We start from the raw sequence: 17,890 nt of genomic DNA, 5'->3' as shown, positions 1-17,890 counted from the left end.
TCTTTCAAAACAGAGCTCATTGCCACAAATTAATAGTGTAGAGCAGGGTTTTTAATTTTGCTTTACTTGGGGGCCACTTTCGCAAAGTGACAGTAGATTCAGGGGCCAGTCGCATCAGCCCCATACATGTTTCTAGGATTTTAGGATGTTTCTGGGGTTTTGGGACGTTCTTTGGATTTCAGCACATTTCTTGGATTTTAGGAAGTTTTCTAAGATTTTAAGGTGTTTCTTGGATTTCTCGACATTTTTAGGATTTTAGTACATTTCTAGGACTTTAGGACATGTCTAGGATTTTGAGACATTTCTCAGATGGTAGGACGTTTCTTACATTTTCAGACATTCCTTGGATTTTAGGACATTCCTTGGATTTTAGGGCATTTCTAAGATTTGGGGCATTTCTAGGATTTTAGGACATTTCTAGGATTTTGGCACTATTCTAGGATTGTGGTACTTTTCTTGGATATTAGAACTGTAGGGGCTTAGCTAAGACCTTTGTTAGGGGGTGCGGCGGACCTCCAATTGCACCTTTTTTACTAAACAAGCTCTATTTTTATGCTGTTTTATGGCACTTTATGTATACGAAAAGTGCAAAACAATTCCGAGTGTGAATCACTTTATTTTTATTGTGAATTAGAAAATGGTTGGGGGGCCGCCTGGCACCCTATCGGGGGTCAGATTTCGCCTGTGGGCCGTATGTTGAGTATCACTGGTGTAGAATCTATATGTACTGTCTGTGTTACTGTAATTGATAAACCTAATGCAATCTAAATCAGTTGAATATGTCAGCATTTTGGAAAGTGATCCTCATCTATTTGTCTTGCCTACAGTAAATAGCCAGATATTTCTTGTTTACTGTCCCTTCCAGCAACTGATACCCTTTGTGGAGGATGACAGCTCTAAACACGAGGATCGCTCGGCTGGCCAGAGCCGCCCCGCCACCGAGGAGAGGAGAGAAATCCTGGAGGTCAACAAGGTATTGTGTTCTGTATCTCAATAGTTCAGCACTGTTAGGGTTACAGGTTTGATTCCCAGCCAGCGGTAATGAAATGAGAAGGCAGAGCTAATAAAAGAAACAGGTTTACAAAGTGATATCATGAGATGGTATCACAGCTTAACATGATTTTATTTCAGTTAAGTTTCAGTTCACCTCTGAGATCCACAAAGCCTGCAAACATTTCAGATCTACCCGAGCTTGAGGGAAAACACTAAGTCTAATATCATCTTAATGATAAGAAATAATAATTAGGCACGAAATTCATTACGGATTAGTAATTTTACTCGCCATCATTAACCTGAAGCTTTAATAGTCCACTTCTCATTATTTGGACGGCAACTACCCAGGCTGTAAAGACGAGGTTTGTACAAAACAAAATTAAGAGGCTACACTTGATAAACTTTATTGTCTGCTGACAAAATTTGTGTGTTCAGAGGCGGCAATATGCTGGTGAGAAATGCTATTGTAATATCCACCGGACTTATTCTGATGTTCATGAGCTGGTTTGAGAAAAGGACACCTGCCTGCCTCTCCCACAGAGTTCATCGAGAGTCAGAAAGTGGCATGGCAGCAGGGGTGGATGAAGAGGATGTTGAATGCTCTGGATATTTTTGTGGTGAAATTTGTCTGTAATATAACATGGAGATTGGGCAGAGTAACTATAGACTGGTTGTCAGGGGTGGTGGTTCGCAGGAGGACTGGAGTATGTGCCCTCATTACCAATGTACCTTATGGTGGTGTGCTTGAAAGGGGACTTCTTTTGGTTGTTGAACCTCAGATTCAGGATCTGGTAATGAAACAGTAGCTGAGCATCATAGTTTTTTGCAGCAGAGTCCAAAGTAATTTGAATGAGAATCACCAAAATTAAGACTGCAGTCTGTCCGTGTCAGGTTGGGCCTGACTTGCTGCCCTGAGAAAGGGGTATTAAGTATCTTAGTGTCCTGTTCGGGAGTGACGGTAAAATGAAGTTAACAACCAGATTGGTGTGATTCCACCTGAATATTGTAGACTTCTGTGTTAAAAATGTGGCCTCAGCCTGAAGGTGAAGCTCTGACTTTACAGTTCACCTGTGTCTGAGCTGTCGTGTTTAGTGAATTTACACCACTGAGCACAAATCCTAAAATTGTGAGAATGAATGGGTTTGTGTTTCCTGTATGCATATAAGGATTCGAATAATAGTGTAAGTGAGCCAATAAGAAACCTTTATAGTGTAAATATAATGCAGATATCACGGAAGATGAAGTGACCATTGTCTTCAAAGAGCTGATTTGAGCAAGATTTTAGCTGACGGTTGTTTTGGATATTAACAGAAGGAAAGAAGAGTTGACTTTCAGTTCTTGTGAGTGAGGTGTGCACTTCTGGAGTGGTTTAAAGTGGCGGACATCAAACACACCTAAGAGCTTTTTCAAATGTATTCACTGTCAGATATATTTTTTGCCCGGCTATGATAGAGAGGCTGTTTTATGACACTCTGAAGTGCATAGCAGAGAGCTTTTCTTCAGACTGACACGCCATGCTGTCAGTCAAAGTCTGAAAGTTTGTTGCAGAAAGATTTAATCCTGAGTCATGGCTCAGTTACATGCCACAGACAAACACGGTGAATTTTTGCATGGAGATCCATGAAAAGCTGATCTCTCTCAATGGTTAATTAAACATAATCCAACAAAAGAAAATAAAAAATAACATTATTGTGGAAAGAAACTAATCCTCACACTGCGAAATGTTCCAAGCATTTTAGTGTAATATTTGATTTTTAAAGTTATGAATCCTGCTTGATTTGGCAGCTTTCATGGTTATTGTGGCAATTGCAAGTGCGCTGTCAAAAATGCCAAAAAAAAAAGCGCCCAAAAATATTTGGTTTGGTTTTGTAGATGCATTTCTGTTGAACAGTTGATGTCAAAACTAACCTCGGGGACAAACAACATTGCATTTTTTGTGACTGCTTCACAATAAAAGTCATCCAGTGGTTTGCATGTTTTGAATGTGAAGCAGCATCAGTTAAAATCAAACTCACTCCCATGGCGTCATGAACAAACTCGTTCCCTGAAACAACGATGCAGAAGACAAGAACGCAAATGGAAAGCAACCAAATCCGATGCCATTCACTGCAATCTTAAGGAATTTATGAAAAACTACCAGATAGCAACAAAACAGGCAAGATCATCTTACTTCTCAAATGTAATTTTAAATCATCAAAACCCCAAAGTTCTTTTTAACGTCATCATCTATGTTCCTAATGGTCCGATCAATACAGCCCTGGATCCGAGAAATGCCCTTGCAGAAGAGTTTGCGGCTTATTTTACAGGGAAGATAGATAGCATTCAGTCCCAAATTTGACCTGATCAAAGAAATCTATCCATTGCCTGTAATAATCATGTCTCCCTCTCCCAGTTTCAATCCACTAACCTCTCAGATCTCAGTAAATTAGTCTCTCAAATGAATCCCTCTACCTCTCCTTTAGACACTATCCCCAATACGTTTTTAAAGCAGGTTTTCCCATCTGTCGGTCGTATTTGTCAGTTATTAACAGTGCACTGATTTCCGGCATCTTTCCAGTTAAACATGCTGTGATTCAGCCACTAATGAAAAAACCCAATCAGGATCCCCTTCTACTCAGTAATTACCACCCAATATTTAAACTTTCATTTTTTTCAAAGGTGTGAGAAGGTCATTTCAACTCAAATAATCTCTTTTATGAATAACATTAATATTTTTTGCAGTTTTCAGTCTGGTTTTAGAGCCCAACATAGCACTGAGACAGCCCTTATAAAATGACTTCCGTTTGCAATGACTTACTTTTAACAGCCAACAGAGGTGAATGCTCAGTCCTGGTGCTTTTAGATTTGAGTGCAGCTTTTGACACTGTTGATCACTCTGTTCTCCTGCACCAACTTGAATCCTGAGTGGGTTTTAAGGGAACAGCACTGTAGTTGTTGAGTTCCTGCCTTTCTAACAGAACCTTCTCTGTCGTCTTAGAAACATCCAGCTCCTCTGTGTCTCCTTCCAAGTACGGGAGACCTCAAGGGTCCATTCTCGGCCCTCTGTTATTTTCCATTTATATGCTCCCCCTCTGTCACATCCCTCAGAACCATGGTATCTCCCATCGCTGTTATGTGTATGACACACAGCTATATGTCCCCCTCCAGTCCAGTAAGTCATTAGATAACCTTCTTACCTGTATAAGTGATCAGTTGTTGGATGTCACATTTATTTTTTAAATTCAACAATGACAAAACTGAAATTTTAGCCATAGGTCCAACTAACTCAGGCATCCTGATTTGCAGCAAACTTGGTTCCCTTTCTCTTAATTTGAAGCAAACTGTAAAAAGTCTTAGTATAATATTTGATGAAGAGCTTTGTTTTGATGCTCAAATAAAAAATGTTGTTCAGTCCTTCTTCTGCCAGCTTGAAAAGATTTCTCAAATTGGACAATTCTTGTCTTCCCCTGACTTGCACTAGGTAATACATGCTTTCATTTTTTCTCACCTTGACTACTGCGATGCACTTTATGCTGGTTTAAATCAGAGTTTCCGTCACCGACTCCAACTGGTCCAAAATGCTGCCACCTGAATTTTAACAGGCTCAGAAAAATTTGAACACATTACTCCCATTTCTGCAAATTTACACTGGCTGCCTATTTCCTACTGCATCAATTTTAAAATTTTAATGATCACTTTTAAAACAATGCATGGACATTCCCCAAATTACATTAAAGAATTATTGACCCCCTACTTACCCAGGCGCCCCCTCAGATCAATAGATACAACTCTTCTCGCGGTTCCCCGTTTACGGCGTGACAAAAGGTGATCGTGCCTTTGCCATCAGAGCCCCTAAACTCTTTGCCCACTGAAATCAGACCTGCCCCATCATTAGCATCTTTTAAATCACTCCTTAAGAATTTTTTTTATTGGAAAGCTTTTGTGAGTAATGAATAGGTTGCTGTTGCTTTGTTTTATGGACCCCCTGTGGCCTTTGTACTTGATCACTGTGCAGTTACCTTTTTTTGTTTTGTTTGTTTGTTGTTCTTGTTGTTGTTTTCTGAAAAGAACTTTGTAACCTTGTCAAGAAAAGTGCAATAAAATAAAGTTCATTATAAGTTTATAGATGAAGTCCACTTTGCATTTGTAGTGAGTAAGTAGTAAGTAGGAGTGACGCTGGAATAGTTGACTATTCGACGATCATCACACTTGTAAGAAAACGTGGTTATGAGTAATAATTCATTTGGGCTATATGGGGCTGCTGAATGGCTGATTTTACATTTAATTGCTTGGTTTTTCCCAAAAAATCATTATATGTAAGCTCTTTTGATATAAATGTATTAATTGGCGCACTCACTTGAGAACGTGGTTCTTGCTGAGTGCAAAATATTTTTTGAATTTATGACTGATTCTCTGTCAAAATCAGCGGGGTAGGCACGTAGAAATAGCCCTTTGCACCTTGCTGCTTGTCTCGATCTCTAACCAATCTCTTCCACTTCCTTTTAAAAGGCCACTGATAACAGATGATAAAACACCAAATTAAATAATTTGGTGTTTCAGCTTTTATCTGCTGTGGAAAAAATGGAAAGAGATGAGAATATGCATCAATAAGCAACAAACACAAGACAAAACATGATTTGACTGTTAGTTAAGGATAGGTGAGATTAGACAATTCCCATTCAGCTATGTAATTCTTAATCAGGGACACCCCTAGTAGTAAGATGAGGACAAACAATTACATACAATGACAAACAGTTATGATGGACTACATGCATTTATCTTTTCTAATCAATTCTTTGTGCATGTAAAAGCAATTTTAATCCAGCATTGTAATGGCGGACCCTGCCACTAACCATGAAAAATATGATATCGAGTGGGCTGAATATTGCGATATCATGTATAACTTTCTTTCAACTGGAAATTATGTCCTCAAAGGATAACTTTGTCAGTGTCTGTTTTCTCCAGCAAGATAAGTTTTCATACTGTTCATCTCACTTCAGTCATTTTTATTGCAGCAATATGTAACAAGTGGAGTGAAAAAGCAACGTATTGATACAATATTGCCACACAAAATACTGCAATATAATACTGTTTAAATTTTTGATCCTACTGGTGATAAATACATAACTACAGTCTACATAAGACTACAGAGTGTCAGTAGAAATCTGCACATTATTTATGTTTAATTTATTGTTAAAAAAGAAGACTTTTGGAAATAATTTAATATTTTTTGGTTAAACACGCTTTTTGTGAATTCTAGCAGTATACTGAAAGCAGAACTGAGTACACTTTAATATCTGTTTATTTATTGCAAGTGATATCATTGTTGCAATATTCAACATTATTGCATATTTTCCTCAAATCGTGCAGTCCTAAAGGACATGATGATTTACATGTTGAGCAAATAAAAAGCAAAAATAAATATTTTAAGATGTTTTTAGTATTTCTGAACTGTCCACTGTCCCAGATGACACAGGTTCTCTGTACACTGACAAATGCTGCCCCTTGATATTTTGGCATTTGCCTTCACGGATTATTTTTGAGTCCGGGATTAGGTTAAATCTCTCCATGGGAAACGGGCCCATCAAGATGACATTAAAACGCTGTGTGCTAATATCAGCCGTGGGTCGATGAAACGTAGATCCTGCGTAGATGCAGGTGAGGTATACAGCCAGAAGTCAGACACAATACCTCCCAGCACTTCCCATATCTCACCCCAGAGTACTGTAGTTATGGACAGTGGCGCGTGGCAAAGGTTCAGGTAAAACACATCATGCATTATTGAGGAGGCCTTTTTAGTTTGCTTCGTCTGTCACGGCTTTGTTTTGCTTGTGTGTATATTGAGTTTGAGAGAGCGAGAAAGCTTTTGTTCTTTCTTCAGAGAGAAAATATTGTGTTTGCATTTGCTTTCATACATGCTTTCAGCGTGTGCGCATGCTGCTGGCTGAGGCCCTTCTCTGTTTCCTCTCTTTGTATGTGCATTGCGCTGGCTTGGTACAGATTGTGCATGCCAAGCCGTCTGAGTGTGCTGCAATGATAATGGTCCAAGGTCAGGAGTGTCAGCAGCAGAGATGAGAATTGGTTATTTTTAAGAGCTCAGCACAGCTCCCCTGGCTGCTTTTAAATGTTAACACTACAGTGAAACATTGCAGTGAACCCTGTGCTCAACTGCACTCAGCCCCATCCAAAACAAACTGCATCGCCTTTTCACACAAACCCTCTATACCCGCAAACAGAATGGTTAGATTCTGCTGATACTGTGGTAGATAAATAACCGAGTGCTTAATCCAACTCTTTGAATGCGGACTGAAATACAGACATTTAAAAACATAACAGAAACAGTTTTTCTTCATGAGTTTCAGTGAAAGTGCATAAAATACTGCACTTGAAAGTGAAAGTAATTTTGTTCTATTAGAGACCCTGTGTATGGATGTGATAAATAACCTTGTTTATAATATGACCTTCCCCCTATGCAAAGCATCAGCATGCAAATTGAGTCCCGTCAAATGATCCAAGTATATAGAGATTGAGAAGACAGGCTACCGTAATACGCTGAGGGCAAACTTTCCTCACATTCTGCAAGACCTTATTATGCAGCGTATCTAAAAAACAGCTCATTATTCTGTACAGTCAGTGGATATTTTACTTATTTTGAAATCAAAGATAAAGGATATGTTTATTTTGATTTTTAGCCACATCTCAGTTTTTAAACTTGTCTGTTTTGTCATCATCTACATCTTTGTGATTAGTCTTAATTTCATAAGAAAACAGGACTTATGAAGGGATGATTTCTGTTCGCTGTTCCTTTAAAGATATGACCTATAGAGTTTTGTTTATATATAGCTAACACCAAACGTGTGTGTATCCTTGAGGCTTGACATAAATGTTGAATGCATTTCATTTCTCCAAACACATTTGCAAAGCTAATTTTTGAAACCTGCCTTACTTACATGCATGTTTACTAGCTTGCAGTCTTCTTCTTTACCCGTCTTGGTGATCTCAATGCTGCTTTTTTTCTGCATCTCCACCACCCGTGGAGCAGTAGAATAATGTGAAACTGAATATCCTTTACCCACATGCACAAGAACAGACAAAATGAGGTTCCATACAAAAAAAATGCCCAAAAACATGAACAGTGGTCAGAAACTACACATTAAAGACAGACTCAGAACCTGAATCCATGACCTCTATGAGCTGCAAACAGAGAATCTGCTCTGTATGTATTTTCTGAAAGCACCAATAGTCAGCCCTACAATATTGTTGCAATATCAATATTGAAATATTTAGTCAAAAATATTAATATTTGAATTATTCATTATCACTCAGCCCTACTCTGTATGCTTCACTAGATGGTGATGCTTCAGGTGGCAAACTGAAACTATGGTACTTCTTGGTCATTTGTTTGCAGAAGTTTTTGGCTTAGTTAGTTGTATAATGTACATCAAATATTTATTTTTTGCTAACTGACAGTGCAGAAACATATTTTTCCTCTTAGCTGTAGTGCTGTTTATCAGTCTATTTTGTTTTGGTGTGAGATGCTGAGTATTTGCGATATCAGCCGTAGAGATGTCTGCCTTCTCTTGAATATAATGGAACTAGATGTCACTCAAATTATGGAGCTCAAAGAACCCAAAAAATACATTTTAAAAACTGTCTCTTTCCAGAAATCATGACCAGGTTACTCAAAATAATCCACAGACCTTGTTGTGAACAGTTTCATGTAGGAACTATTTTCCCTCTACCAAAGTACACCTGCTTACTGTATTACCCCACAGAAGGAGGCGTGTAGCTACTGTTAGCTCACTTAGCACGAGTGAGCTGTCGCACTGTCACAAGCACAAGCCTCTCGTTCATGAGTCGATGGCCTGGTAACCCTTTCATCTCACCAGCTGTAGGGTTAACAAAAAGAGCTGATATAAACACACCCACAGCCATCTGTGAACACAGTCACACTGCAGTGACTGCTTATTGCCATAGGTGCCACCAAAGAGGACAAAAAAGACATAGCTGATATTTTAACTTAAGTAATATTTCAGATTGTTTCATTCACTTAGTGGCCAAATGGGGCTTCAGGCAGACAAATGATTGGCACACTTCCAACGTCTTATCACCTCATTTATCCACAATGACATGTCATTTTTAAGGTAGTTTTAACAATTGAGCTTCCTCCAGTTTGCCCATTTGACTTTTGATACCAAAACATCAACCATATATATAACCAAATAGGTTTTTAATGCACTTTTAAGCAGTTTAACTTGTGGACAGCATACCGGCATTTTTCTTATTGAGGCGATTTTCCCTCAGCACTGTTTATTTTGTTTGCATCACCAAACCATACCCAGAGGCTAAAACTTCAACTTATGCGAAACACATCTTTTCAATCTGGCTGCCGGATATCCAGCGTATGCCTCATGTGTTTGCAGCATATTTAGCTGTGATTTTGCCCGGGCTGCCCAGCTGCACATTAAGGCCGCAGTAAAGACAGCAAGCTTTGGGGAGTTAAAGCGGTTAGTCTGATCAGCAGAGTAGAGATGCAACAGTACAGGGGAAGCAGATGTTTGTGTCCTGGCTACATCTGCTGCAGTCACTCCAGCCAGAGAGGATCGTTGTGGATGAGAGAGGGATGATTGGGAGGAGGGCGAGGTGGCAGGAAAGAGGAAGGGAGATACATAAAAGAGGGAGAAAAGGGTAGGAAGGGAACAAAATGGCAGAGATGTTAGCATGAAAAGGCTGATGGAGTGATAGATTTGTGAAAAAAAGAACAGAAAGCATCTGTTGAGTAAAAGGAGGGAGTGAAATGGACTGTTCAGGTGGGAAAGGTGTTTGAAGATGGATGGATGACCAGACAAATAGCTGTGTTGTCACACAGAGTAGACGTGCGAAGTGGAGGGTGAAGGACGAAGAGGACACTGAGAGAGACAAACAGGTAGCAAAAACGTTCGTGTGGTGGTTTTTTTATGTGAATTAAAATGTGTGGCAGAGAGTCGGGGGTGTGCGGGAGAGAAGAGACAGGTAAAAAGATTGATGAAAGAGTGGATTGACAGATGTGTAGACAGCCGTGGATTGTCAGAGTTAAGCCTTTCCCATTCAGATAGGGTCTTCAAAAGGAATAACAGAAGACTGATGAAATTCAGCTGCAGCAGGGAAAATGGGATGCCTTCTGTAACAGGATGCTGAGGGAGAGAAAGAAAAAGAGAAGATTGATGCATAAGTGAAAAGATAAGTCCAAGCATGCTCCAAACTCTCCAGCTGATATGTCACACTGGTTTAGGATTGCTAGGATCATATTTCCCGTCAGAAAAGTAGATTTTTTTTCTTTTTTTTTTTTTGAAACGTTGACTTCTATCAAAATTTAAATTCACTCACTGCTGTAAATAAAGAAAAATGCATCTTCATGGGCAGGGCGTGATAGGCGGAGTGATAGGATGGCAGGGTAATAGGATTCTGAATCCGTGGACGGGGATTTTCGTACGCTCTGTTCTGAGTGAAATAACCTTGGAGCAGACACCACCCTTGTTACCATTTGACAGAAGAGAGTGATCTGAAGAGACCATTGAAGTGTGTGTTCTGAGCTCACAAGAGGGAATAATGGAAAGAAGTGTTGGCCCAACCCTAAATGTTCTTACTATCCAATCCCTGCTTAAGCCTGATTCATGGTTGGGCGCTCAACACCTTTGATGAGCGTCGCTCAACAGAAATGAGCATTTTTGACAGAAAAAAGAAAGTCACTTGATAATTTCCTTTTATGTTGCACACCTGGAAAATTTGTCCTGGACTTCATATTTTGTCAATAATGTGATTAACAGTGTATAGGGATGTCCCAATCTGTTCTTAAAGAAGTATCGTGGCTTCAGTCCTGCCAACACTCACGATTTACATGTTTAACCCTTTCCTCTGTCCTGCTCCCAATTGGTTATTACTTCTGCTAATCTCCTGATTTCGTAGTGATCTGACTAAAATCACGGTTTCACGGTTGCTTTGATGTGTCCAGACTGTTGGATATGTGTCGTGATACCTGGCAACCCAACCTAAATGTCCCAGCCAGACGTGCGTCACTGTGCAACCCCAAAACAATCACCAGGCTCTGCATCCTTGTATTTATTGTATTCATTTGTGATGTAAGGTTATTTGGGGGTAGGGACGTTGCAAGTGGGCCTTTCCAACCGATACCCCAGAAAATCTCCCTCATTTTCACAGCCCAGTTGGCAGGTATGGGGCGGATAATGGCATTTTATATTTTATAACTTTTATTTAAAGTTATCCGGATTGGCTTTATTCTTATAGAGCCTGATCAGATCCTTTGTTTTACATCAGCTGTCACACAGGTGTTTTTATTGGCAAAGGTGTAATGCACAGTGATGCAGAGTGCAACCGTTGTTAACTCTACAACTCTGCCTCTCTCCTCCGCTCTGCTCCCCTCCCATGGTGAAAAACTTGCATGCCATAAATGACAGAAAAATGCCGCGTTTATTTATGTTCTCTCCCGAAGTTATGAGCACTCGTTTCAGCTCAGTGTGTGTCTCTCTTTTGCTTTGCTGTCATCTCTGGTGCATCGTTTTTCACTTCGGACAGAGAGACAGACAGCAGTCTGTCCTCCTCAACACGACATTGGACGTGCAATAAAAGCCTAGCAAGCAAAGTAACTGTCAGAGTAGGCTCATTAATTAATGGTATCTGTGCAAAAGATGTACAGACGACAAAACTAAACACTCAATAGAAAAATAGTTCATTCAGGTAATAAAGGCCTCATTGAAACAACAAAGGAGAATCTGCTCTTAAAGGGACAAAGAAATTCACTTGAGACAGCGACAAGGATAAAAAGATTAAAGAAAGGGTTATTGTTGTTACTTTATACTTCTAGTCTGGCTTTTCAATTGCCATGCATATACTTTGGACTGATTTGAATAACTTTAAAGAAGCCTACATGAAGTGCTCTGTGCAGCTGTAATAGGAAAATAGAAGTATCAGATTGGGACCTGATATCAGCAGATATTCAAAATTAAATGGCTCAGATCGGGATCAAGGGCAAAAAACTTGATTGGGACATTACTAATAGTGTAACCAATGTTGCCATGGAAATAGTAGTTTTTAATCCATACTAACGCCGACCTGCATTCAGCGTCTCTGTCCACAGAAGCAGCCGTCTGTCAGCAGCTGCTCCGGAGGACTTAAGAGGACAGCTGCAGGCCAAACTGCCGTCACCGGGCCGACTGACAGCAGATTTACTGAGTCAATATATTTATAATGTCAGCTCCACACAAGGAAATTAAAAGTTTTTGTATTTATTGACTCATTAATTTATATTTATGTGATTTAAACAGCTGTTTATGCAGATAACTCTTTACTAAATGCAGACTCAGAGCATGAAAAAGCGTAGAAATAGGAAATAGTTTCTTTATCTACACACAACTAGGTCTGTAGATTATCTTGAGTAACGGGGTCATGACGTTATCATGAGAGTTTTTCACATGCATTGTTTTGGCATTTTGAGCACCAAAAGCCAAGTGCCATCTAGTCCCATTATACTGGAGAGAAAGCAGACATCTCTGTGGCTAATATCTCCAACACTCTGCAACTCACACCACAACGATCTAGTGTGATAAATAGCAAAACATATGTTTTTGATTTTTGGGTGAACTGTGCCTTTAAAGAATGCACTCTTGAAAATATGTGTCTCTTTAGGCGCGGATATCCCCCAAAGAATACGATAACCTTTTAAATGCCACCAAGATTGTCAATAAAAAAAGTGAAATTAACTAGTGGGACTCTAACGTGCGGTGGAAATACACTATTGATTGCTGGAGAGTAATTAGGGATGTTCCTTTTGCCGTTAATGCTGCAATTGGGATTATTTTCCCTATAGATTAATCTGTAGATTGTTATATCGATTAATTGTTTGGTCAGAGAGCCAAAGGAGATTTCGATCAACAGTCTAAAACTTCAGTGATTCAATTTATCACCATAGAAGCATTCGAAAACTAGAAAATATTCATAGTTAAAAAGCAGGAAGGGTGATTTTATTTATTTATTGTTTTTAGATCTATTTTATTTTGAAATAATGACAAACAATTCATTGATTATCAAAATTAATGTCATTTTTGTCAATTGGCCAATCAAGTTATTGGCAGGTTCCCGTCCAAATGTAGTGCAAATTTTGACAGAATTTCCAGAAAATCAGCAAGTTAAAAATTAATTGATTTACAACTGTTAAATTAGGATTTGGGCACTTGGAAATAAACAGAGGTTAGCACTAATTCTCAAGTCATGTGCCATAAAAAACAAAAACAACAGAAAAACAACCGTGAGGGCGCCTAAAGGGTGGGTGGGTGCAGTGGTGGATGGGTCCATCAAACCCCATCCCTTTTACGCAATAATTCTGTGTTCGCTTCCATCTGAGTGTGATGATTTTTTTGTGCTTACCATGTGCCTCCTTCCTATTCCTAACCATCCATGTCCTCGTTGCCTAAACCCATCCACCTGTGCCAGCATGCGGGTTTGTTGATGTCCCATTTGCTTTTGGTGTGTAAACATAACCATGTGTAGCGTAATCCCACCATGTGTTGACATCATGGTAACAGCATCTCAGAACGTCAACAGCAGACGCAGAAGGATACTTAGAACGTAATATGTAGACATGGAAGTCCACTGCAAAGTGATATGAGTATGTTTTAGTACAGGACTATTTTGGTACAAATATTTAGTTGCCAGTGCCTTTAGAAATAAAATCCACCCACATTTGGTGCTAGAAGGGTGTTAGTTTCAGACCCCGAAGGGGCGGTTGAGAAGTTCGTCTCACTGAAAGTCAGAAAAGTAGTGACCCCAACAGTTGCTGTAACCGTCTCTTCAGCCCAGTTTCCTCCCATTAACCAGAACCCCAAGCCATAATCCTACCTCGGTTAAAGCCCAAAGCCCACCCCCCAATTTGATGGCGTTGAACAGGTAGTAGAAGTAAAGATCAGCGTGGGATGGAGTGTTGGTGGAATGGCTGGAGGAGAGGCAGATAAATGACTCCTTCATGGTAATGTCTGGCTGCTTTATGGGGTGTCCTGGCTGTGAGTGATAGCCTTGCTCTCGTTATCTGTCGATTGGGGTAATTGCTGTTTGTCGGAGTCTGGCTGACGGATGGTGATGCAATCTGCCCAGCGTTGGAGGGGGAGGAGGGGGGAGGCATCTCTCTCATCACTCTCCACAAGTGTCTTTACCAGGCAGCATACTGTGTGTGACAATATGTATTTAAATGTGAATGTTCCCCATGTAGATGTGTTAATGTGATTGTGCACCTCTTTGTCCTTGTTGCCTCTATACAACACTCCTATATTGTGTCATGCGCTCACTCTCATGCATGTCGTATGTGGGGACTTGAGTGTGTGTGTGTGTGTGATGAAGCACAGTTTATTTGAGCATGTGTGAAAGTCAACAGTGTTTGCATAAATGTTTAAGATGCATTAGCCATAATTCATTGGTGCCTAATGGGTTGCGATTGCTCAATCTCTGTGCTGCAGACCTCTGGTGCTGTAGAATGTGATTGTGCATATCAATTCAGGGTCCCCAGTCATCCACACTGTTTCTGCTCCAATAAAAATAAGACCACAATTCTGTGGCACCCAAGTGACCACAAATTACAGCCCTAATGAATATCCTACATTACTGGTCACACGCCAATTAATGAGGGAAAACAAAAAATATGACAAGTAAATTCGCCAGCAGAATTTTGCACGGAGCGCTTAATTTGGATGGCGGTTTCTGTTCCATTTTCGACCAGCTGTCTGCAGCGAGTGGCGTCCAAGTTGGTGGGAATCAGCCTCCTTCCTGCCTGCCTGACTGACTGATTGACTGGCTGGCTGTCTGGCTGAGTGACGGTGCGTTTTGCAGAATGGGGGAAGGATGATTCATAGCGGCTCTCCGGACTACTTGATAATCATTCCATCTGGGGCGTGGGACAGGCTGTCTTGTCATCCGCACATCACTCATCGTTTGTTCTCTTCATACGTCGCTTGTCCGCTCCATCTCGCCATCCTTCTATCTGTCCCAGGGGGGCCTTGGTGATGACCCTCCACCCTGGTAGGGAGGTTGTAATGCCAGACCTGTGCGACATGGCAAACCCCCGCCGTTTTCTCCCTGCCCCACCCTTCTGCTGCAGCCTGCCACTGCCACTCGCCTCGCGTTTGATTTAATACCAGCCTAAGTGTGAATAAATTCCTGTCACAGCCCATTAAGGAGGCCTTGGAGAGATCTGGCCTGTTATTAATTCTCCACAGCTCCTCTCTTTCTCTCCCCTCTTTTAGTTACTATCTCTCACACTCTGCTGCTCTCTCTCCTGTGCCCCTTCACCCTCCTCCTCCTCCCTCCCTCACTGCACACTTCTTGCTTTTTTAATACCCTGTTAATTACCGCGTCTGTCCTCTTTATTCAAATGAGAAAGGGAGAAATTAAAAGCAGGAGGATGTTTGTAATTTCAAATAGAAAAGCCATCCACTGTCTGGCTTTGCTCTGCTCTCCAGACCTGTGCGAGCTCGCTGCCGGCTCGGCGTGTATATAATGAATTCCAGTGGCACTGGCGGTTAGTTTTATCTGAAGAGCAGGCGGGGAGTCTGCCGAGGCCTGATGATAAACAAACGCAACCTCCTAACTGTAATAAGACCGGGAGAGAGGGATGCAGCTTGGTTGGCAGATGCTCTCTCTCTGTCTCATTCCATCTCTCGCTTTGCTCTGTGATTCCCTGCCTCCCTTATTCATTCTGTTTGTCTTCTCTCAGTTTGTCTTTCTTTCCACTCCCACAGACGTTACCCCCCTGCTGTGCTCCACTTCCTATCCCTTCCCATCCTCCTTATACCTCCCATTCTTGCATCCCTCTTTCTCTCCATCGCTCTCTTCCTATCTCCCACTGCTATGTTCAGGCTCCAGAATTAGTAGTCTGTGCACAGCAGGTGGCTGTACCTCTGTCTTATTAGCAGCCTCATATGTGGCCCATTAGAGGCTCCCTGTATGCCAAGGGCTTTTTAATTGTTTTGCGGGGGTCAGAGGGGCAGTGTAGCCGCAAAGCTCTTGCGGAGGAGGTATCAGAGCTCGTTTTTTCTTTTTTGGGGGAGGGGGGGGATACATGTTTTCTGAGTATTTTGCTGCATTTAGTGTCAAGTGCAACCCCAATTATTTCTGCTTTGTGTTTCAGTGTTTAAGGGCTATGTAAGCAATTAGGTTTTTTTAAACCATTGTGTGACTGCAGCGGCATTTAGGACTATTGTTTACATGAACGGAGGGTGTGATGTAAGTTGCTGTGTGCTCAGGCTGTGTTGTGCACATAATGCAGTTTAGGTAGGTCACTTGTGTAACATAAGTAAAAGGCACATCAAGGCAAGCTTTATATTTTCCTGATGCTTTGGGGACTGTTATAAAGAGGAGAATAAATGTAGGATGTAGACGTGTATACACATCAAACTGAGGTGAATTCATATAAAAGACCAAAGGTTTCAGAAAAGAGAGATGTTTTTAATTTAGTTATAAAGGAGGCTGAGCCTGGTGCCCTCGCGGGACATCAGGTATCCGACGGGAGCAAAAGCAGTTTTGCCTGGTCACGAGTTTGCACAGTATGGAAGCCACTGTCTGCACATTTCTGTTGAATACTTTTTCAAGGCTACAAGTCTTCAAATTTTACATTTTTGAAAGGGTTCAAAGCTTTATCAAGGTTTATCAACAATACATGTATTTATTGCAGCCTGGCACAAAATCGAACATAAATGAAAATGAAACTACATTTGGCTTGTAACAGACTTGGAAAGACTTTTTCTGCATGATTTTGATGATGACTTGAGGCCCCTACAGACTGGTTAAGATGAGTGAGGAGTCAGCAGTCAATGACAGCATGAAACAGTCAATAAAACAGGTTTTTCAACTTTTCAATTGTGAAGAGGTCCTTGAGCATACAGTCATAAATGTGCACCTGAACTAACAGACTGACTGATCCATTTGTATGTGAGATTAGCTGCTGACAGACAGATACGCACAGGATCTACTATGTCACAGTTTAAGATATGTGCAGGACAAGGCTGAAGATACACGGAGGTTAGAGGACTAATTCAGCATCCTGATGGCCTGAGAAAAGAAGCCTTTCCTTACTCTCTCGTTGGCTTCAAAGAAAATATAAAAATAATCACACATACTGTAATAAACACTGGGGCAGAGCTTACTTTTAAAACAGATTCTTACATATAAATAAAGATTACCTTTAGTATGCACTGGTGCTCTCAAGCAACGTTCAACTACATGCTGGAGAGGAAAAAATATACTACAGCAGGTCAGCAGACTCACCAGAATCCAACATATATGAAGTCTTTTTATTATTTTTTTCTCATTTTCTACTCTCAATATTACTTATATATCCTATATGGAAGATAGTGGCTGAAACACAGAGCTTTATATTGACGTTGCCATGGTAGTGGTGTGGTGCAACAGATGTAGAAGTGGTGGGATTGTGGAGTGGAGTGCCTGAAACGTTCTCCATCTTCCTCTTCACTCCTTGCACAATCTGGAGTCCAACTCTATGTGGAGGAGCTCGGGGTCTCTGGCTTCTCTCCAGGTCTCATCCAGGGATGTACCACCTCCACTGGTGCAGTGTCAGCCAGAACTGCATGCTCACCTTTGTATGTATCTGCAGTGGCTCTCAGCCAAGACATTGTTTTAAATTCAATGCGTCCTGTGGAGTTTCAGTGGAAGCAAATGCTGTTTTGTTAAGCCTAGTCGAGACAAAAGATTCACAACAAGAAGAAACTGTTAAATAAAAAAAGTTGCGGTGATATGAACTGGCATGTCTCAGCTTGATTCGAGCCTTCTGATGCCGTCACCTGTGACTCAGCTTGTCCAGTCACCAGTGGCTGGTTTCAGAACATAAGGCACATCACCTGTTTCACCAGCCAGTCAGGTT

The 17,890-nt window shown here is 40.8% G+C and overlaps 1 protein-coding gene across 2 annotated transcripts in view; it reads left to right on the top strand.

Moving 5' to 3' along the window:
• The window catches only part of med30 (mediator complex subunit 30), a 48,520-nt gene that overhangs the window by 11,639 nt on the left and 18,991 nt on the right, over positions 1-17,890 (top strand). Inside the window, exons 4-5 of one of the 2 annotated variants that reach the window (XM_042507234.1) lie at positions 866-973; positions 3,971-4,974. In XM_042507234.1, coding sequence (XP_042363168.1) covers positions 866-973; positions 3,971-4,156 — 294 coding nt within the window. In that variant the 3' untranslated portion in view covers positions 4,157-4,974. Of the gene's footprint in view, positions 1-865; positions 974-3,970; positions 4,975-17,890 lie in introns of those variants that run through there. The other variant, XM_042507235.1, reaches the window with a different exon arrangement.

The sequence above is a fragment of the Plectropomus leopardus genome, chromosome 18 (genome assembly GCF_008729295.1).
Source record: "Plectropomus leopardus isolate mb chromosome 18, YSFRI_Pleo_2.0, whole genome shotgun sequence".
NCBI lineage: Eukaryota > Metazoa > Chordata > Actinopteri > Perciformes > Serranidae > Plectropomus > Plectropomus leopardus.
This window is presented reverse-complemented; position numbering and strand designations above follow the sequence as displayed.